The 23318-nt window shown below is 33.4% G+C and overlaps 1 protein-coding gene across 3 annotated transcripts in view; it reads left to right on the top strand.

The window, feature by feature from the left end:
- Positions 1-23318, top strand: part of LOC129219195 (orphan steroid hormone receptor 2-like) — a 197100-nt gene that overhangs the window by 66986 nt on the left and 106796 nt on the right. For all 3 annotated transcript variants that reach the window (XM_054853524.1, XM_054853523.1, XM_054853521.1), the window contains exons 3-4: positions 17573-17730; positions 20773-21022. In XM_054853524.1, the coding sequence (XP_054709499.1) occupies positions 17573-17730; positions 20773-21022 (408 nt within the window). The remainder of the gene's footprint in view (positions 1-17572; positions 17731-20772; positions 21023-23318) is intronic.

The raw sequence follows: 23318 nt of genomic DNA, 5'->3' as shown, positions 1-23318 counted from the left end.
CGATAAGGATTAGGAGTAGTAATATTCCGGATATCCGTATCCGCGGATATCCAAGGGAAAGTAAAGACCTGTATCCGTATCCGTATCCGCTACTTTTTGATGGATCTTAAACGGATCTTTTCTATTCTAAAAATTCCTAAATGTTTGAATAAAAGACTCTTAAATTCCGTTTAAATTAGGTTTTATTCCCTTTTTAAATTATAAGGTATCATTTCAGAAACAAATTTGTACCACCCGTTGCAAAACCGGAGATATTAATAAAAACCGACTTAACGTTTTTCAGAATTATGGTAGTAAAAACTTAACCGTACGTTAAAAATATATGGCCTCAAATTGAAAGAACTAAGTTTTTCTGCATTTGATATTTGTTTGGAACCTCCAAGTTATATGCAGTAAAAGCTATAATCTTGTTAATAATCTGTTGTTAAATAAGGAGAAAAAGTTCAATGATTTAAAATTTCTTTCCGCTGTCAGTTCATATTTGTTAACAATGTGTGTTTTGACCCGCAAAATCCATCTCAATATCGGGTCGGCCCTCTAGGACATGTTTTTTTTTTTTTTAATTTTTAGTTTAACATTAGTTTTTATTATTGCTTTGGAGTTTCTGTTGTTCTTCATTTCGGTTTTTCTCGGCATTCTTCAAAAAAAGTGAAACTAAATTCTCTATTAACTGTTTGTAAAGGTTTTCTCGTCTCTGTTATTCTGTCGGTCGGAGTAAGTTGGGTGGAATGGGTCAGTGCTGCATTTATGCTGAAATAAAATGCGAAAAATTATTTCTAGCCTGCCCAGTAGCAGCTTTACACTCTTGCTCCTGTATTCTACATGTACCGAGGAAGCTAGAAATAATTCTTCACATTCTGTTTAGGCATTAATGCAGCGTTGACCCGTTCCTTCCAACTCTCCTTCAATTTTAACGGATATTTCTTTAAAGAGTAAATCATAGTCTTGATTATATTTTCGCCGTAAATGACATATTTTGAAGAAGCAGTGTTATTATTCTGACGGGAATACCTTCCGTAACAAATTAAACACTTGGATAGTTGAATTGGGTAAAACAAATTGAGATCCGTATCCGTGGATCTTGACACTAATGATCCGGGTCCGTATCCGCGGATCTACTTTTTTAACGATCCGGCACTTCATTAGTTAAGAGGCTCCTGCGCATTGCAAAACTGCAGTTGTATACGTTTGAAAAATCGCGTTCATAATCATGATCTCTAGTAATATATTTTGCACCTTAGCTCGGGACTTGAATTGAGTTGAGCCTAAGATTTTCCGTTAAAATCACAACCTTAAAATTTGGGATTAAGAAAGAAGAAACAAACAAATCGAAAAGATGTAATTATGGCAACGCCAAATATCATCAATAATTTGAATGGAAATGAGATTTTTCGAACTTGATAAAAACTGCTTATAACTCTTTCTTCTTTGGAGCTAGAAGCTAAGTTTTTCGACCATAGGTCGAGTTACATGTGGAATAAAAAAAAGCCACTAATTCCAATGGTGTCCAAAAAAAAAAAAACTGTGCGACAATTCTTTCACTTTTTACTGATAAATTTAATGAAGAAAATAGTGCCTAAATTTTAGCTTAGCCTAAACAAATTCGAGCTAAAAACAATAACTAGCGCCGTAATTACGTTAGAGCATTGAAACAAATTGCGTAGAACGCGGAAAATTCTACCCTTTCCAACGATATGTAATATTTATATATACAAGTAATTTTTTCACCCTTTTATTAGGCAATAATAGGCGATTCACGCAAAATTTGAGCTAAAAAAATTAATTACAGAAAAACTAATTAGAATTTTAAAAAACAAAACCGTAGGAGCAAACCACCGGAGCGGGACTCGAAGTAATTTCGTACAAAATTTCAAGGCTGTAAGTGTGTAGGTGCTATAGGGTCTCCTTGACGCTGTCCCGCCACAGACTTCCTTTCAAAATTTTCTTTGACCTAACTTTTTTTTTTAATATAAAGAGATTTCTTCATTTCAGTATTCACAATTTCAAATTATTTCTTTTAAAACACACACACCTACGCAAGAGACAAATTTTAATAAAATTACGTTGGTTTGCTATGAGAGTAATATTGCAGTCGGCAGTGAATCTATAAGAATACATAAGACTTACGAATTTCGAAGTCAAGGGATAGTTTCACGATTTGTTTATTAATTCTTCATTAATTCTTTAGTAAATTTAAAAAAAAAAGATAATTCTTTTATATATATATATATATATATATATATATATATATATATATATATATATATATATATATATATATATATATATATATATCCTCTTTTTTAAAAGTGGTAGCTAACAAGGGTAATAAGGACATAGTTTGTTGGTTTGGCGGTTATCAAATATTTATAACTAACTTTTTTTTTTAAATAATTCTCATAATAATTTAATAATTATCTAAATTAGCCGGAAAAAAAATTGTACAACAAAATGCACGGTTTGATCAAAAATGTCCCACTTTTTGCAACATGTACTATTTACGAAAACATGAAAATATAATTACTAACCAGCTGAATTTTTTTGGTCCTACAAATTGCCGTGGTATGCTTTCCTGGTCCGACACTCCAAAGTTGTAGTACAAATCCCAAATATAAAAATAATTACTATCAAGTTGAATCTTCGTGAGTAGTTTCGTTTCAGTGAGACGCACAACAGTTTCCTTTGCAAAAATGCTCGATTGTGGCAGGTATATAATATGTTGATTTGATGATAATAAAAAATTTATTACTAACTGGGTTTTATTTTTTAAATTCTCAAAATAATTATTGATATTAGCCGAAAAAATATTTGTCCTACAAAATTCAAGATTTTATCAACGAGGTCCCCCCCCCCCTTTCTAACATGTATCATTAACGAGGTCATGCAAATATAATTACTAACCAGCTGAATTTGATCAGTTAGTTAATATTTATGTGATTTAACACCCACATTGTCCTACAAATTGCGTGGTACGTTTTGCCGATCCTCCAATGTAATTTGAAATTCATTCACACTGAAAATAGATTAATTCACTACATTTTGCTATTGGAGTTCAGTTATATTAGTACGCATTGCGCACAAAATTGTTTACTGTGTATTAGGTATTTTACGTTGGAGTCGACCACAAATGTTGACCACGTGTTTATCACTATGAAATAATTTCAATTACTTTGTGAATTGCTACAAAATAATGGAGTGTTTTTTTTATGCAGTATATTGTGCGACAACCCTCGCTTTCGAGAGAAACGCGAAGAAATCAAGAATTTTTCTCAAAATATTTGCTTTCTTGTCGAAATTTTCTATCAGCTCGAAAGCATCATAATAACAAATATTGTAATGTCGTACTACCGGAAAATTGGAATGACGATATAATCGGGTATCATTCCTCTTGCTATAAAGAATTTAGAGTGAAATCAAAATATTTATATTATGAAAGATAAACCGATTGACTATTTTTTCATTTTATTTTTAAAATATATGAAAAATAATTTATTAAGTAGAAATTTTCGACGGCAATTATGTAAAAAAAAAAAAAAAACTGGAGTAATTTCATGATAAAATTATTGCTATTTTTTTTAAACAATCATTTTAGTAAGTACATTATACTTTACATATTTTTCTAAACAATTTGGAGTATAATGCACTATAGTACAGTAAAATTAGGCCAAAAAATGGCCAAACCCAAACATCCAAAAAAAAAAAAAAAAAAAGTTGAAACCTGTTGCAAATTACTTCTTACCCTTCCAGCAAAAAAGGGGGTAAAAGGTCCAAGCACTTTGCGCTTAGGGTTTTTGGGGAAAGAGGGGGACGAAAAATCCTATTTTTAAATACAAATAATTTCTATTACTTTAAAAAAAAATAAAAATAAAAACTTAAAACTCGCAGAAACCACACTCTATAATAGTAAAATAATAAACTCTCACAGAAAAACATTCTTATTAACTGGAATGCACAGAGACAGACGGGGGGGGGGGGGGGCATGGCGCAAATTGCGTCATTGGAAATTTTAAGGCAGTTTTTTCAGGGGGTATTTCTTTCTTTTTTGAGGGCTTTTATTTTGGATGGGTACTCCGTCACACTTAACGGGTGCGCCATCGCTTGGGGGGAGGACCCTGAATTTGCATTCTAATGCAATCTAAATGAAGAAGATACTGATGAAGATGAGAGTGATACCAGCAGCGACGATGACGAATATTTGTCTGAGTCAGATGAAAATTATTATTATTATTATTTTTTTTTTGTGTGTGTAAAAGTAAAAAAAAAATTGTTTATATAAGATAATAAAGTTGATTTATTTCAATAAATATATTTTCACTTTACGCTATGTTTCACAAAGGAAAACGAAAATAACAATTATTGTAGGACTAGGGATATATACAGTGAAACCCCTCCTAACGGACACCCCTCAAAGGCGGACACCCCTCTTATGCGGACAATTTTTAATTCCCCAGTTCCAATGCAAATAATATTATTAAACCCCTGTTCTGCGGACACCTCTCTACTGCGGACAAAAAAATTTGTCCCGATAGTGTCCGTATTAGAAGGATTTTACTGTACCTGTTTTCTCGTAGGACATTGTTTTATTTGGGCACAAAACACACTAATCTATCACGTGATATTTGTGTCCTACGGTTACTAAAAAAAAACACTCCAAAGTTGGTATTGACAACTTTGGAGTGTCGAACCAGAAAAGCATACCGCGCAATTTGTAGGACAATGTGTGTTTTAAATTAGACAAATATTAACTAACTGACCAAAAAAATTCAGCTGGTTAGTAATTATATTTCATGTCTTCGTAAATAGTACATGTTGCAAAAGTGGGACATCTTTGATCAAATCATGCATTTTGTAGGACAATTTTTTTTTCGGCTAATTTAGATAATTATTATGAGAATTATAAAAATAGACCCAGTTAGTTATAAATATTTGATAACTGCCAAATCAACAAACTATGTCCTTAATACCCCTGTTAGCTACCACTTACAAAATTTTTGTACTAGTTAATGTTGGGCGTCTCGACAAAATGAAGCTACTAACCGAAAATTAGCTTGTTCGTAATGAATAACGAAAAAGGGCAAGGGATCCCGGTCTAGAACTTTTTTTAATAAAAAAAAGTTCTTATGAAGGGGGCACTTTTTACTTTTCGGGACCTCTCCCAAAAACTGTCTGTATCCGCCCCTGCCTTTTAATTACTGTTTTATTTTATTGTTACTGCTAATAATTAAAAAGCGGAAGTGCAGTTTAACCGAAGCGCCAAACATCGAAGCATCGGCTAAGTGATGACCGAAACTTCGGCTGCTTCTTTTCTTGAATTTTTAGCCATGAATACTTGAATTCATAATAAATGCATGCAATATGATACTGTACTACAGATATTTTAATATGTATAGTGTCACAAAACATTTCCTGCTTTCTGTCTTATTTTTAAATTAATTTCACTAAATCTTAACATTATACTTAATTTGAAATTTTCGAAGTCAAATTAAAATTGTTCTAGTTATGTACATGTATATTTTCTTACTTTACTTATCTTTCAGAAAAAATTCTTTAAGTAAGAGAGTTAACGCATTTATTTTGGAACTAGTCCCGCTTAATCGAATATCGTCGGTTCCAAGAAATATTATTCGATAAACCGGTTTTTTTGAATATGCGGGAAAATTTTATTTACCTTTCTAATTTGACAACCTTTTTCTTAAAACATTAGACTAATAATAAATAGATCGCTGCATAAAGAAATGTTATTGCTAAAATGTTTTTGAAATAAGCTTAATTTAACAGCAAAATAGTTCAACAATTTGTACAATACATTACAAGTACGTATGGAAATTATAAAAAGTAACCTACAGCTTGAGTTATGAAATCTTTGTTTTGGCACCTTTTTTCAGTACGTTATTTTCTGAAAAATTCCATAAATTGCTTGTAATCAAGATCTTTTTTGGAACACTTTTCTGACTCCCTTTTTTCCCTTCTCGTGTACCGTATCTTACATTTAATATTTATCGATTCCTCATCATCGCCTAAAGTGCGTATATTTATTTGCGTTATTTAATTTCATTATCGACTGCTTTTTTTTTTTTTTGTAATGACAAAGACAAAAGAAATTTTTAAATTTCTTTCACTGTTCTTTTAAAAACATTGAAAACGTTTTCATGGAATATGGATGTTGTTTTTCAAGCCTTCAACGACAATTAATGTTCTTGCTTAATTTTTTTCTAATTTATTCAAGATTTTTCCCAACAAAGTTATTTGCTAAGCTGATTAATATTATTCGATTATCCGGGGAAATTGTTGCATTAAGCGAGGATATTTAACATTGCTTCTACGTGGAAATATTCAGTTCCAGGAGATTTGGTTCGTAAACGCCGGGTATTTGCATATCCGTTACCCGATTAAGCGGAGCTGACGTATTTATTTTGGAAAAAAAAAAAGAAATCATAAATAACTATTTTCTTTAAAGTGATAAAACGTGGTTGTGCAAAGAATAGTCTCTTTCTTTATATTTTGCTTCATAAAATATAAATAATAAAAATTCATTTTCAATTAACTTTTTTTGCTTAATTCGTAGGATGTTTTATAATCCAGGACTATTATTAATAATCTTGAACAATCTCTACGGGAAAATATTTTATGAAAGAAGCCGGAAAAAGTTTACCCCCCCCCCCCCATTTTTTTACTTAAAAGAAAAAAGTTCTCTTGAGACTCTTTTAAAAATGCTTTAAAAGATTATCCTTACCTCCCCTTATCCTTACAGCCAAATACAGTGCCCGCCGCTTATTAAAATCACATTCGTTCTGAGGACATTTGATTTTATAAAGTGGCTGATTTTATAAACCGGCACTCATGCACTTAAAAATTAAAAGGTTTTTAAGTATAAATACTCTAAAAAAGAAATAAATTACGATTAGTTGTATTTTATTTTTAGTCTAGTTGTATTATTTTAGTTCAGTTGCAAAATACAGTTGACATTTTAACTTACATAAGGTACATTTATAAAATTTCTCAAGGGTCTTAAAATATTGACTTATTGTTGTTTGAATAAGAGAATTTGAAAGTAAAGATTGCGAAATCCCTAATTTAATTGCAACATCACACTAACTACGTTTAAGAAGCTTGTCATACTAATTCAAAATTTCGAATTAATATTTCACACTCAAGTCGTCACGACTTGCTAGCTATCAATTTTAACTCAATGGTAAAAATGAACTGTCAACCCCTGTAGATAGCTGAATTAGCACAAACTGATTGACTCAGTGGTGAGTGAGCAGGGCTGCATGTCGAAACAGTTCTGCAGAGTGGAAACATGCAGCACCAACTAAACATATGGCTCTGAAAAAAATTCTCTTGCGACTGCTTCATTCTTCTTCTTTTGTTTTCATTCAACTCCCCTCCCCCCCCCCCCCAAAAAAAAAAACGTACAACCTTCACCTTTTTTTTTTTTTTTTTGTTTATGTGGAATTTGTTATTTTATTAGTACTGCAATGTTTTAAATCCTTGAAAGAAAAAATAAAATCCTGGTTCTATTCAAAGAAGAATCAACTTATGCTCTCCAAAAGTTTGATTTTATAAAACGGCGAGGATGATTTTATTAAGGGATAAACCTAACATGTTTTGATATAGAAAAGATTCTGTTCTTCCAGATTTGATTCTATAAAGCGGCTGATTTTATAATCCAGTGATTTTATTAGTGGCGGGCACTGTAATCTATTTTAAAATAAAGAAATGCAACGTACTTATTTACTTCGAATATAGAGGTTTAACTTATTTTTCTCCAAAGACGTTCAAGTTAAAAGTTGCAATTAATTTCTGGACAATTTCTGGTTCCAAGTGTTCAATACTTACAATCAATTTAAATAAATGTACTTATCTACTTTATTTCATTGTATGGCATAATTGCGTAAACTTAAAGGACACTATTTTATATAACTATAACTGTAAAATGAAACTCACAACATAAATCTTTATTTATTTCAACATAAAATATCTGCTGAAGCGGCAGAATCACTTCTCATGATTCGGCCAGGACGATGATGTGGTGAAATAGCCGAAACTTCGTACCATGTCTGTTTATAGTAATAATTATTTTTCATTGTTTTTGCCAACCGGAATTAGTATGCGAACATTATGACATAGAAAGTACGCTAAGAAATCGTCTTAAAGTTCTGTATCGTGTATCGGAAAATAATTTTAGCGAGAAAGACTACTGAAAGTTGGGGAAAAACGATCACATGAAAGCACCCTATTATTTACGGCTAGCTTCACACTTACAAGGCACCTTCCAAGAATTTTCCGGAGAACCAGACGCTCTTTCGAAAGCAGTGCAACAATTTGGCGTTTTATCTTTCTCTTGGCGAATGCTTTCCGCAGGAATTTACAATAGGGAAGTTGCAACCTATTAAATGTTCATATTTTGGCTATTGGATATTGTTAATTGACCCTCAAAACTAAAAAATTCACCATCGCCGAATTTTAAAACACCGTGGTTGATTTTGAATGAATTTTTAAAAATCCACGCGCAAAAGTGCGCGCTTCTGAAACGTCACGAGCCTACGTCACAAGGCGCGATTGGGCAGCCTTCCGCCGAAGATCCCTTGTTTTCGCTAGGAACAATTTGAGCGCGCTGATATTTTTATTTTTTAGAAATTCAATAATCCTTTTGAACACACTATGGAGGCCGGATTCGTTAAAGCACAATCTAAATAATCTTCCTCAAGTAACACCAATGAGATATTCGAATATTTTCGAGAGGATGAGAGTTTGATGTTCCAGAAACGCGAGGAGTTAAATGCGAGGAGAAAGTCTTTTACGTTTCGTCTTCGAAGTCGAATGCGTGACCTTCGCTTCTCCCCTATCGGAAGAGGGGATGATGAAAACGCCAAAAAAAAAACGAAAAACGTCTTTTTTAAGATGTCAATGGCGCAATCGGCGCCATAATCTCCCCTCCATTGGATTGGTGGATACCCCTGCCCATCAGGGCAATACCCGATTCTTGGTTTGGAGGGCGGGACATGGGATTGTCGTCAAAAAACAGCAAAATGCATATAAAAATGCATAATTGCATTAACAGTCTAAAATCCACCTCTGATTGCCCAAATGACGGGCCTGGAGGAGCTCTCGTTTCTAGTGAGATTTTGCGGTACTGGGGAGGGGGGGGGGCACCATTGCTCTTAAGGGGGATGTGCACACGAATGTGATGGGGCACCCTGTATATTTCTTATTATTTCGAGATGAATTGCTTTTTACTCTCTGTAGGAATCCACCAAGTTTTTCTTTTTGTCACATGCCACGGCGAAATGCGCAGTACATTTAAACTGCAATTTTCGGGTTATTTCTTAAAAGGCCTGCCCTTTGGAGGGGTCTGGAGGAGGAAATTGGCCCCTGACTTTGAGAAATTAATATATTTCCATAGATCACTCACTCCTTTCAAAAACGTCCGATCTCAAAAATTAGCGATTTTGACATGCCTTTTTTTGAACTGCCATGAATGAGTTGCATATCTTTGCAAGACCTGCATAGGTTAATATTTCGCGGTTATTAGTGAATAAAAGTGTTGGTATTTGCCTTTTCAAGTATATTCGGAATGTTCTTTTCAAAAATCTCACACCTTGGAAACATCAGTGTCGTTTTGTGTAAGAAGATATTTGTTCTGGAAACAGTATTGCACACAAAAAAGAGCATTTTTCATTCTTATTTTTTAATCAAGAACGCACCATTTGTATTTATGTCGGTATTGTAAGGAGAAAAATTAGTAGCAGGAATGACATATTTTGAGATACTTTAAATAGTATGTTTGAAATTTAGTGCCAAAAACTTCATAAATAAAACGTAACTTTTTATAAATTATACATTTTACAATTCTTACAAAGAAGAAACGCCAGGTTGTCTTGAAAAATACCTTATGGCGTAAGAAAAAGTTCAATCAGTGGCTTGAAATATAGTTTTACTGCACGATATCTTAGTTTTGGTTTTTAAAATATAGCTCTCCTGAAAAATCACGTTTTTTGAAATATGAAGTTAAAGAAAGGAGTGAGTGATATGATTGTGTGATTTTTGTTGCTTTTCGATGTAATATGCATTGAGTACATTATCTTTGCACCCTCCCCCGGAAAAAACTTAGAATGACCAACCTGCATGTTATTTATTGGTCCTAATATGTTAAAATGCTTCGAATTGATTTAACGAGCCGTCAGTAGTTACATATGAATGTTTTTACACATGAGTGGCCGTAGATTTAGTTGATTTTCTGTAAAATTTTTATTTGTTGTAGACCCTTTGCCATATTTAGGAAAAAAGAATTGAAACAACGGGCCTGCAGTCCCCCCCCCCCCCACCGGGCCTAAAAAACAACAAGTTATTGTTGAAAAAAGGGGCACATAAAAGACGTCAAATAAATTTTTATTACTGTAAAAATACAAATAAACAATTTCTTTAAAAAATGTAACTTGTTATTGCGGATTACTCCTCATGTATCTAATTAAACCCCCATAAGGGGGGAATTCTTTCAATAAATCCTGTTTCAGTCGGATCTTTTCCAAATTCGGCACAGAAGTCCATTGATGCTTGGGAATTCACACAGGTTAGTTTTCGTCCTGTGTGTGTGGGGGGGGGGGGACCTGATGCGGTTTTCCTTCAAAAAATCCAGATTTTGTCGGAGCTCTTCCAAATCTGGCACAGAGGTTCGTTCTTTGATGCTCAGGAATTCTCATAGGGAAGTTTTCGTCTCGCTATGGGGGCAAACCCCCATATGTGAGATTTTCTTATAAAAAACCAGTTTCTGTCGGATCTTTTCCAAATTTTACACAGCGGTCCTTTGATGCTCGGGAATTCACGCAGGGTAATTTTCGCCAATCTATGGTGAGGGGGGGGGGGGGCATCGGGGTTTTCCTTTAAAAAAAATCCACTTTTTTGTCGGATCTTTTCCAAATTTGGCATAGAAGCTCGTTCTCTGATGCTCAGGAATTCTCTTAGGGTAATTTTTGTCCCGCTATGGAGGGGAAAACACTCTGTGAGTGGGGGGGGGAGCGTCTTATGAGATTGCAGTTTTCATCGGATCAATTCCAAATTTGGTACATTTGTATTTTGATGCTTGGGAATTCTCATGGGGTAGTTTTCGTCCCGGTTTTGTGGGGCAAACCCAACAGGAGTTTTCCTTATAAAAATCCAGTTTTCGTCGGATCTTTTCCAGATTCGGCCCAGATGTCCTTTGATGCTGGAAATTAACATAGGATAGTTTCCCATAGGGCATTTTTCATTACCCCATGTGAACTCCTGACCATTAAAGAACCTATGTGCCACATTAGGAAAAGATTCGAAAAAAGTCTGGATTTTTGTAAGGAAAACTCCCCTAATGGGGGGAGGGGTTGTCCCCTATAGCGGGACGAATATTCCAATCTGCTTGAACTACATCGCGATATTGTGATGCATTGCGATGTAGAAATTCCTTCATCGCCCACCCCTACTGGAAATTTTTTCGTAATACTCCTTCAGCAGACATTGGGTTCTGAAAAAATAAGTCATATGCCACTTTTATACACAGTTACATTAATATGTGCTCGGGGGGGGGGGGGGAATTGCTGGGGATTTTCTTCTTCATTGCATCGCATGAAAAAATTCCAAAGGAAAAAAAAGATTTTTATTCAACTAATACCATAGATTTCAAAGAAAAAGTACAATAAAATGGACAACTTAAAGTTTGTATACCTTTGTTCTAAAATTAGATATAGAAAATGAAATTAGATAATCTTGAGAAAAAGCTTACCTTTTTATTTTTCCAATTAATTATTTGTTTTATTAATTTTGCTTCTGTGTAGAATGCTTGTTTGGCAAAATTAAAAGCAGCTTCAAGCAGAAATACATGAAATACACCGCCATCTCTGTCATTTCCAGCCGAGGACTGCAGTTTCGTGCTTATTAGCACTCATCAGCCCGGCATAGGAAAGTGACTGAGCTGGAGATGGAAAACCTCTTAAGGAAGCCAAGAGTGCCTTAGCCCTGGCTATTGGACGGTAATTTACTGAATATACCATGCCTTGCCTTCAATATTCGAGTTGAACCGAACCATTGTTTCGGTCACTCGTCTGATCTGCGCTAATTCTATATTAGCTACCAGTTTGTTTGGCACTCTTGGCTTCCTTAAGAGGTTTCCCATCTCCAGCTCAGTCACTTTCCTATGCCGGGCTGATGAGTGCTAATAAGCACGAAACTGCAGTCCTCGGCTGGAAATGACTGAGCTGGCGGTGTATTTCATGTACTTAGAATATTGTTATAATTATTGAAAAAGTCTTCGTCTGTCCTGGTTCTGATCATCTCTGCGATGTTGGATCCTTCCTAAAGGAGTTTTAAAAAGAAAAAATATATATAATAAGTAAATGTGTAAGTCCATGGGGGTGTATGCCCTCATGCACATTGATCATGTTTTCTATTTCGAGGAACGTTTTATGATTAAATGCAGCAGCTTATTTCTGAAATAAAACATTTTGCCACGATTTCTTTTAAAATCTGAAGGGCTTTTTTTTTTTAGTTAAAAAGCTTAGATTCTCTTGTGTCTTTAAAGAGCATCTAATTTTGTTTTCATATTTTTCAAAATACATGATTATTTTGATGTTGATAGCTATTTTGCGAAGTAGATTGCAAGAATTATTTATTTTCACAGCGGATGGGCAAAATTTTTATTTAGGCAGCGAGACAATGATTTCTCTCAGCTCGTTTTAAAATTAATTTCTGAATAGTGTTCTGCTTTTTAGTCTGGTTTAATGTAGACCGGGATTTCTCATTTTTTGTTGACAATAACTTGAGGTGGCAAATATGGCATTAAAATTAATGCTGCATTATTTTTTTATAGAAACTATGTATAATGGAAAAATTCATAATTATCACAAATCATGAAACACAAATTGACGCAGAAAAACTTATACATTGAGCGTATTAAGTGTGAAAATAAATAAAAAATGCTTATTATTATTATTTTCAAACATGCTGCTATCTTTTCTGTTTTTTAAATCGATGTTAAACATTAAAACTCTACCTTCAGTAACTTATTTTAAATTGCGGAAAAATTTAAAATCTTCAGTTGAAATGTCTAGCAAAAAGATAGAGTTCCTTATGGAAATTAATATTTTCTCTAATTTAAAATGATTTGTATTGAATTGATAGCTACTTTACTTCATGTTTCATGCAAGTAAAAACGTTCAGAAAAAAAACAGGCTCAGCAAATAATGAACTATCGATATACAACATAAACACTCAGAAACATCTGCAGAAGGGAAAGAAATTATATAAACAACATGAGGTACGCCTTTTTAAGTCCTATCAAAGAGCATGACAAAAAAAAAAAGGGCATCATTTCAGAATTTAAAGCTGATATAAGCTGTTTGCGTTTATTTTTTATTGCATTAGGCGCTTTTTTCCTCGAGTTTCATGGGTTTGTTTTAAAGGTTACAAAACAATTATTTAAAGATATTTTGTAAGAACACTTTTGGGTTATAAGTTCTTGGTACTTTTTGATTTTTAATTTCTTCAAAATCATATTTTATTTTGCTATTAAAATATTCTATGTAGTTTTTTGAAGAATGAATTGTAGATCTTATTGTTTACCCATTCCAAAATGTTAATTTTAACTAATGGGTAGTGCAATGTTTAATTGAAAATAAGTGTACGGACGCTTTTTTGGGAGCTACTGTATAAATTATTATATTGAATAAAACATTACATGTACAGTGGAAGAAGAAAAAATATAAATACTTATTGGGGGATGGTTACATATTTCTTTAAGAAAATAAAAATGACGAGTAAAAGAAATTTGAACTATTAAAATAAAAAAATACACTTCGTTTAATATAATAATTTTTGTAAAATTCGTGGAGACGAATGAAAACACAAAACCATGTAACATACCTATTCAACATTGAAATTAAGAGCTTCTAAGTTCTATTCCATTTATAAAGGCAGTGTTTTAATCATCTGTGTTAGTTTAGCTACGGTGGAATTTTTTATGTAAGTTTAAATTCGTCCAACTTCTTTGGTCATGTTTGTCATTTATTTAACGATAAAGGAAGTACGTTTTTGGAAACAAATGTTAACAAACCAACGTTTTCTTTTGCAAATAAAATATAACGCTAACTAAGCCTAACGTGGAGGTGACTCAAAGTTAGTTTAAAAAACATACATAATTCCAAACCTAATAGAACCAATCGTTTTCAATTTTAATGTGTTTTAAATACAACAATAAACACAATACTAAACAAAAATGCAGCAGTAAAAAAAAGAAGGCACATTGCACATGCAAATTTCAATAAATACTAACCTTTTTTATGAATCCTTTAGGATAATTGCAGTAGAATAATTGGATAACTTAACGAGCGAGTACAAGAGTGAAACGAGAACTCCCAGAATGCACTGCAATGTGACGAAATCAGGACGAAAATATTTCGTCAAAAACTTGAGACTTCTGGTTTCGTCAAACATCACGTGATTTGGCGACGAAAGGATGGTCAAAAGTAACGGCTTGACCAAATTACTCGATTCCTCCACTCCCCCTCCTTTCTCATTAACTATTTCTTTGTAAAAAAAAAAGAGCTTTGGATAATGTATTTGTTTTAGATGTTATATTCAATGCCTTCCATAATTTATAATTATTGGTTTCACTGGAAGGGATTTCAGTTTCAGATTTTAAGGTGGGATATCCTCTATACTTCAATTTAGAAATATAATGAGTACCCTATTGTCATGTTTTAAGAGGCATAAAAGTTTGATTAGCTATTCAACAATTAGAGATTAGAGAGATATTTAGAGTGGCGTTCACTTTGATATTGAAATATTTTCTTTTTCCAAAACGTATCAGAGGAGCTACGTAACTGGAAATAACTACGAGATATGAAGTAAAAACGTACTCTGTAATCCAAAATAAAACACAAGTTTTTACACGTTGTTTCTTTTTTTCTTTTTCAAATTAAACGCGCTTTTTTTTCTACGTCATATTTGTCTGAAAAACCTAATTCCTGGAGTTAACCATATTTTTGCCAAACGCCACTGCATAGAGGCGCTCAAAAGGATTTGCACGACGGCGCCGATCAGGCTTGGCGCGGGCCTAGCCGCTACTTTAAAGTATATACCAGGGGAATCTTTTTTGATTCGTGGAACTTTTTAAAATTTCTAACGGCACTCTAACCTATCTCTGCTCCATATCCTTATATCATTTCTGAAACATTGTAAGCGGGCTTGGGGGAAGCAAAGAAATACAAAGAGCATGCCAAAAATTGAAGCCAATGTTTTCAGTTTCACTTGTTTTTCACATAACATTTTTTTCCGCAAAGCTCCTTCATATGAAATAATATGCTGTCAGGGTCAGTTTTTGTATTTTAACTTTTTATTATTATCATTACTATGGTGATAAAATAAAGATTAAATGTAGTTAATGTCATTAGTAATCCAAATAATTCCGAGCTGCATAATTTATTAATGAAATTTCCGAAAATAGTTGTAGCTTTCATTTTGAATGGACCATACAGACACATAAATCCCATCCATTTCACAAAGCTTCACAAAACTTGACATACATGCTACTTGTGTCGCCATTTAATAGTTTTATGTATAAAAAATGTTCATACTCTACCGAAAAACTTATGGTCCTGAAAGGATTTAAGTAAAAACCAGTGGAAACTCTTACATTTATGATATTTCATTCAAAAAGCCATGAAATTAAAAAAATATTTTATTTTAAAACATATACCGCCACTAGCTTTGTAACTTAAGATGTCAAAATGTTTCGTCATCATGGTAGTAAAGTCTTTTGGGGAGAACCAGGCAAGTTGAATTTGCAGACACGCATGATGGAATGTAAAAATAAGTTTACAGTATTGCCACAAGGAGAAATACTCTCTGGAAGTATGAAGTAAACTTTTCATTGCTCAAAGGCAGCTATTAACATTGAGGCGTCACGGGTCACTTGAAGTTCGATTGGGAACAATTAAAGCAAAAAAAAAAAAAAAAAAAATCCTTCGCGGCAGAAGATGCTTTAACGCACAAAAGCACGCGAGAAATATTATTCGCCGTTTTTAATGACCTAAAAATAACGCGACGGTCGACTGTACTGCTTTTCCTTTTGTTTAAGGTCGTCTCATTTATTACCGCGGGCATTAAAAAGTGGTATTATATCGTAGTTGTTGATTATTAAAAGCATACAATTTCTTACACATAACGCTTTGGCTATAGCCTACCCTTTGTCGTCTTTGAACAAATCTTATCTATTTTTAAGACAACTTTTCTCAGACATTTTCCCTCTCTCTCCGTGCACCATCATTAAGTTTTTCATAAGCAAGGTGACCCTAACTCTTTCCTTTTTCATTCACCATACAACCAAATATTTTTTTAATACTGCCTGTTTTCTGAAACCACCCACATTTTTGCGCATGTGTTTCAATTTGACCAAAATAGGGGTGAGAGAAGAGATAAGGATGAGAGGTTTTTTTTTTAATTTTAAATAATTTAATGAGGAATAATTTTTCTCTACGGATTATTATTCTTTTCTTTTTAAGCTTAAGATTCAAGTCTAATATAGAATAAATAAACCTCTGAAAACAACATACAAAGGCATAATCAAAATTAAGTATAAAATGAGTCATCTTACGAGGATCATTTAGAAATTTTGGGACTGTGGACTAGGAGCATCTGCAAGGGCCCTCTTCAATTGTATGAATGAAGAAAATACTGGGGAGCAACACTTTTTTCGCACATCTTTTTATTATTGTTTTTGTATCTCTATAGGCATGTAAAACTATGGAACATAACTATGTGCCATATTTTTGTAACCTACTTTCAGAAATACGCCTTATTATGTCCAACAGTTATCAATCATTCCTAAACCTTGGGAAATAAGAACGCGAAACCTAGGGAAATATGACACATATAGGCCAACAAAACTCTGAAAAAATTGCATAAATTCATACAAAGCGCTTGAGAAAAATAGGACTGAGAAACAGAAGCAGTAATCTTTTATTTAACAAAACCACACAGCTTCTTCAAACCGCAGAAGACACCCGAAAATCATTGTCCTAAAGAGATGAACATTTCTGTATAATTTTATATGTAACTCCAAAATTAGTGCTTATCCTGCAGGAAGGAAATTAGGAAAAAAAATAAAAAACAGAAATTACTGTTACTGTTTTGTAAATACTATAGTATTATAATTGTGTATATTGACCATCAATTCCTCTCCAAGTTACTATGAATTAATTGGTTAAGTAGCATTAACCTGTCAGGTTACTTAAACTCCGAATGTTATTAGCCTCTTTTAAGCTCTCAAATCCCATTTTGCGTGAGAGTTATACGTCTAACAGTGACAAAAAATTTAATTGTCTTAGCAAACATTTATAGTGGACTTGTTTTACTACTTTGAACTATAATAGAAGAAGCCAAAACTAATCACATAACAAAATGTAAGGTAGCACGCCCATGCAGCATAAAAATTTATTCTGGAATTACAAAAATTAAATCTTAAAGAGGTATAAGGATGGCCTAATCTGTATCTTGTGAAGTTGGAATTTTACATCCTGTGGTATAATATATGCTTCTTCTTTAGATGGTAGCTGTGAGTCCACAAGTCCTGGATCTTCCGCTCAACAAAGTGACTACCAAGATAGCCCCCAATGTTCTCCACAAAATCATCTACACATCTATGATAGAAAAGGAAACGGCGATGCCGGTGACGTGGGAATCAAAGAGGAACCCCCCAGTCCGGTAAATACTATTTAAATTGAAATACATTACTTCTCATTTTAAATGAGCATTGAGCAGTATCGTTTGCTAAGCTACTCAGTTCTTTAATGTCTATCACACGTAACATCTTTTTCGAAAACTAATCGCTCAACCAACCGTTTTGGACCAGTCTTACCGTCATGCTTACCATATTATGAATTTAATTTATACAAGACGGTTACTTTGTTGCTGCGGTAAAATTATTTTGAGTAAAAATTTAATTTATGTTATTTAGTTTATGGACGAAATATAAAATTTTTATTGAAAGTGGCTCTAATGAATATGAGCTACATTTTGCGTAACGTATACCATAGCGTATGTAATGTCTTTGCATTACAGAACAGCTCATTAAGTAAAAAGAAGCTAAAAAATGTTTTGTGCATGTTAAGGGGAGCGTTTCTATTCTTCTTGTCGTTTATTGAGAAATCTATCATGCACATTCTACGACTTTTGTTTTTTTTTCATTAAGATTTTGACGCTCATGGATCAACATTAAGGATAGATCGTTTAGATTTTCCATTCTCTGAAACTATTTTCAAAAATGTCTGTGTGCTCACTTGTGGTGTAATTTTCTCAGTTTAGGTGAACCTTGCTATTCATCTGACGCCTGTAACTTTGCCTTGGTATTTTACATAGGGGTAGACAACTTGTGGCTCACGGGCCGCATTCTCTTGAGTACTTCAATAGCATTTAAAAAAACTGCAATATTGCCAAGCAATTTTTAATTCTTCTATGCACACAACTAAGTGCGCTGTGTATTGCATGTATAGTTTGACCTTGAAATCGAAACATCTGGGCTCTTTTGCGCATGTCAAAAGAAATCCACTTATGCATTTGGCATCTGGATATTTTTCGAATCTGGCCGTTATTGAAAACAAATTGAGAAGTACACTTTCGGATAAAAACAAAGAAAGTTGAATCAAACCTAGCTCAACTTTGTGCCTCTACTCATTACTCAATCCCAAAAAAGCCTCAACTACTGCATACTTGCGTTTCTATTTTTTAACATTTAATTTGTATTTTTAGCAATTGAAAAAAGGTTATTTTCATAATGTTTACTTTACTTGGTTATCTATGTTGAATAAATGTTTTGGTTTTAAAATAAATGCCTCTTTTACTATATGTAACCAATAAATTATTTTTTCTAATATAAGCGGTGTATGTACTTATTATTTTGCCATACATATGCTATATATTTTGCTACATAAGCGGTATTATTTTGCTATATAAACGATATTAATTATTTTGCTCTTATTTACTACATTTGGAAAAAGAAAATAGATTTTTACTCTGAAAAGGTATTCTCTTATTTAACAGAGGAGAAGCTTCACTGAGTTGGCAAAAAACGCTGACTAACAGATAGTATCCGAAAATTTATTGCACTGATAAACCATACATAAAATTAATCTGACATTCTTATTATTTTCAGGCTGCATTTGGATTCTTTCACATACACTAAATAAAGGTATTTGAAACAAAAAAAAAAAAAGTTTTGAAAATTCTTACAAATGAAAAACAAAATGCAATTTATTTATAAACATGAGTTTATATATAGCTTTCAGGAAAAGGTTCGGAAAGGCTATTTAATTTCGTCGTTAAATACTCATTGATGAAGCAGGAGCGTTAGCCATGAGAGCGTTAGCCCTGATTTTTTTCTTATAAAGGTGACCATAAAGGTAACCTGAAAGTTATGCAGGTTAAGAAATAAATTTTAACATTTTAAAAAATATTTTCATTCAATAATGCAATAGCCCTTGTTATCAATAACCTTTCGTCATCTGGTGTACAAATTTTCCATCCCTGTTTGATAACTATACATTGGTTTTGGAGATGGGCATTTGGGACACCTGTCATTTTTGTCATAGAGCCATCGGAATAAAGGGGAAATCAGATAGTGCAATTTCAGGTGAGTTTATTCCAGCGATTCTCAACAGAAAATTCTTGATTTCGTAACATGATTATGAAAGACTACACTGCTTAAGACGAAGCCTGTAAAAAAAATGTGTACTGCCGAAAATAACAATTTTTTCTACAAATAAATTTTATCAGATTTTTTTTAATTTTCAATCAATAGTGCATCTACACTCATTAAAAATAATTAGTGACATCCAGTGTGCAAAGTTTCAATTTCAGATAGAGAAAAATTAGTTGATTTTGGAGAAAAATATCTGGAGACGGCATTTTGGATGTCGTACAAATTTTCTAGCTTTTTTTTTTCCCCATTTAAAGTTATCACAGGGCAACATGAAAAGCTGTCACTTTTGCCAACTTTGCATTATCTACATTGTTAGTCTGACCACTACAACACTATAATGTGAAAAATCTCCAATCATTGTCCAAGATCCAGAATTCCATCTCCAGATATTTTACTTCAAGCCAATTGATTTTTATCGATCCAGAACTAAAAAATTGCACAATTGCACACTAGATGACCATGACTCTTGATAACGGTACACTGTTAAAAATTTTCCGGAAAATTTACAGCAATTGTTACTGGCATCCATGTTGCCAGTAACTATTACCGTAAAAATCAAATGTTACTGTAAAATTTTACGATTTCCTCGGTAGACCACAGCAACCAATTGGAGCTGGGATTGCTTATTTTTCCGGTATAAATTACTGTAAAAATCAGCGATGCGTTAACTCCGCCATTTTACAGTAACAATTACCAGAAAATCTTCCTGAATTTTTAACAGTGTAATTGTATCACTTTTTAATTACACTGTGTTCTGCGTCGCCCATATATTACCCCACCCTCCACTATTTAAATCCAAGAAATTACAATTTAGTAAAATCCTCAATATTATTGCAGCTGTAAAATGTATTTTTAGAAACAAATTTAGAACAGGCTTAAAATGGTATTTGATTGAGTGTCATATAAATCAAAGGAGATTATAAGCTACGATTTCTTGGTTTGTTATTGTTTGTTGTTGTATCTTGTTTGTGATTAAGTTTAAATAAAATATGAGAAATCAAACAACTTTTTTAAAATTATATCATCTAATTTTCAACTCATTTCTTAAGGTGAGTAACGAGTTCATTAGCGATGTCCTGAAGCTGGAACCAGACGCTGGTCCTCTAGACTTGGGCTCCAACCTTCCTTTCTGTGGCTCTAACAGAAGCAGTTCGTGCAGCTCTGATTGGGCGACTAAGGTGAAAGAGTGGCAGACTGCTGAGCAGTTAACAAGAATGAGAGATGAAGAACCATTATTAAAGAATGGAAGTGATAGAAAGTTTAATGAACTTTGCGTTGTTTGTGGGGATAAAGCCTCTGGTAATTCTCACTTTCATTGTTGTTTAAAATGATTTGCTAACCAAAAATTATGTAGTTTCTGCATAAATTTTATTTTATATACTGTAAAAACGATTCAGAAACGTTCCTGGAAAATGATAGGCAGCTGATGTGGCCAATTTCTTCCAGTAACGTATCTTGCAAAACCCACACTGTTAAAAATTTTCCGGAAAATTTACGGTAATTGTTACTGGCATCCATGTTGCCAGTAACTATTACCGTAAAAATCAAATGTTACTGTAAAATTTTACGGTTTCCTCGGTAGGCCACAGCAACCAATTGGCGCTGGGATCGCTTATTTCTCCGGTATAAATTACCGTAAATATCAGCGATGCGTCAAGTTCGCTATTTTACAGTAACAATTACCAGAAAATCTTCCTGAATTTTTAACAGTGCAGGAACGTTTTCCGCTAAAAGTCAGTAACCTTTCTGAAATTGTCCTCGAAACTTTCTGAAGAATTGCTAAATCTCCCCTGTTAATGCCAGTCATGTTTCGGGAACCTTAAAGAAAAATTAAGTAGGTTTAATGCAATTGATTAGAACCTTCCCGATGTACCTGGAAGGCTCCAAAAGCATTCTGTGGCCAAAGCTAAGAGAAAATTGCAACTAAGGAACAATCATATCATTTGCCTCCTATTGCAATTCTTGCTTTGGAAACCTGCAGCTATCCAATGACTTATTCGCTCTCATTGGAAACTTCTCTGGACAGACCGTGAACGAGTTACAGCCGATGCACTTAATAAACACGCTCAGTCAATCTTTAAACCGGTAGCTAAAAATATTTTTCATAACGGTGAAAAGTCTGCCTTCGTGCATTTTGTAGCAATTCAGGAAACTTTTTTACAATGATACTTGATTATACGGGGATAATAGATAAAAACTTGTGAAATCCCGAAACGTTACACGGAAATAACCAGTAACGTTTCGGAATTTGTTTACAGTGTACCCACAAACACAGTGAACTCTTAATTGCCCGTGTGTAAATCATCCAATTTGTGAATTTATCTGTCTTGATTTTAAATCATCTGCTTGTCTAGTTTTGTGGATTTTCTCAGTAATAAGGAAACCTTTAAAAATCAGTTACGGGTCATTCCATGTCAGGTGATCCAAAATTTGAGAAATGTTTTCCGTCACCTTTTTGTATTTCTTTGAAATTTGGCTCATCGATTGTATCCTTCGAGTTTATCAAAAGTCCAAATTTTTAGATTTTTATCTCTTTTGTTATTATTTTTATTTATATTTTTGGGAAAACCTTCTTTCTTTCATGGATGCTTGAACATAAAATGGACGATAACTCTACCAAATTAATACAGGTAGAAAGATTTGGTAGAAAGCGTTTTAAAGTACATTATTTGCTGTTTAATATGATATGCAACATGGCCAATATTATAAAAATTTTAATTAAAAAAAATTGCCATTGAAATTTTTAGGAAGAGTTATTTTGAGGGGAAATTTTCTGTTTTTTTTTCTTTTGAGGGGGGGGGGGGGGTTCCCGTCTCCATGAATTGGAAGAGTTTGAGCGCACGCGATACTAAAACCGTCACAAAACGTATGAAAAACCATTGAGACTCTTGCATGATTGCTTGAAAATTACTCAGTTCATTAAGATATAGTATCATATTGTTAAATTATTTGGTGTCACTCATGTTGACTCTCATATTATAGCCTTTTTCCTTTGAAAAAAAATTTTTTTTTTGCATAACTAACTCATCATTTAATAAGTATCAGTAATAACTAATGAAACAACAACCTTCAGGCAAAATTAAACTTTATTCATCTAGATACTCAATTTCAAGTTTGATACATTAAGTCTAGCGCTCCTCTAATTTTCTATATCGTTTTCATAGGTCATTTCTCCTTACTCTCAGTTTCTGCAATAACTTCTTCAATTGACACATACTTCTATCTATAGAGCATCGTTTTGAAGTCTTCAAAGAACCAGTTGTCCCTGTCCCTGGGAAACAGATCTGAAAAACATGATAGATTAGGAACTAATACGAAGCATAACTCATTCATTCGATTTGACAATCGTTTTCTTCGACTAGTGATATGGGTGTAACAGCACTTTTTCTTTGTTATTTGAGGATGTTTTTTCTTTATTTCTCCCCGTAGTCGATCCAATAACGCCATGTATTATTCACTATTAATTGTTTTGCCTTTCTCAAAGGCCCGGATCTATAAATGTTGGAACCCCCTGCAACAAAATCTGTAGGGCCTCTCCCCAGAGGCCAGCAGTGTATATTTGCAAAGTCTTGAAAAGTCTTAGAGCTAATATTTC

This window comes from Uloborus diversus, chromosome 3 (assembly GCF_026930045.1).
Source record: "Uloborus diversus isolate 005 chromosome 3, Udiv.v.3.1, whole genome shotgun sequence".
Classification (NCBI taxonomy): Eukaryota; Metazoa; Arthropoda; class Arachnida; order Araneae; family Uloboridae; genus Uloborus; species Uloborus diversus.
This window is presented reverse-complemented; position numbering and strand designations above follow the sequence as displayed.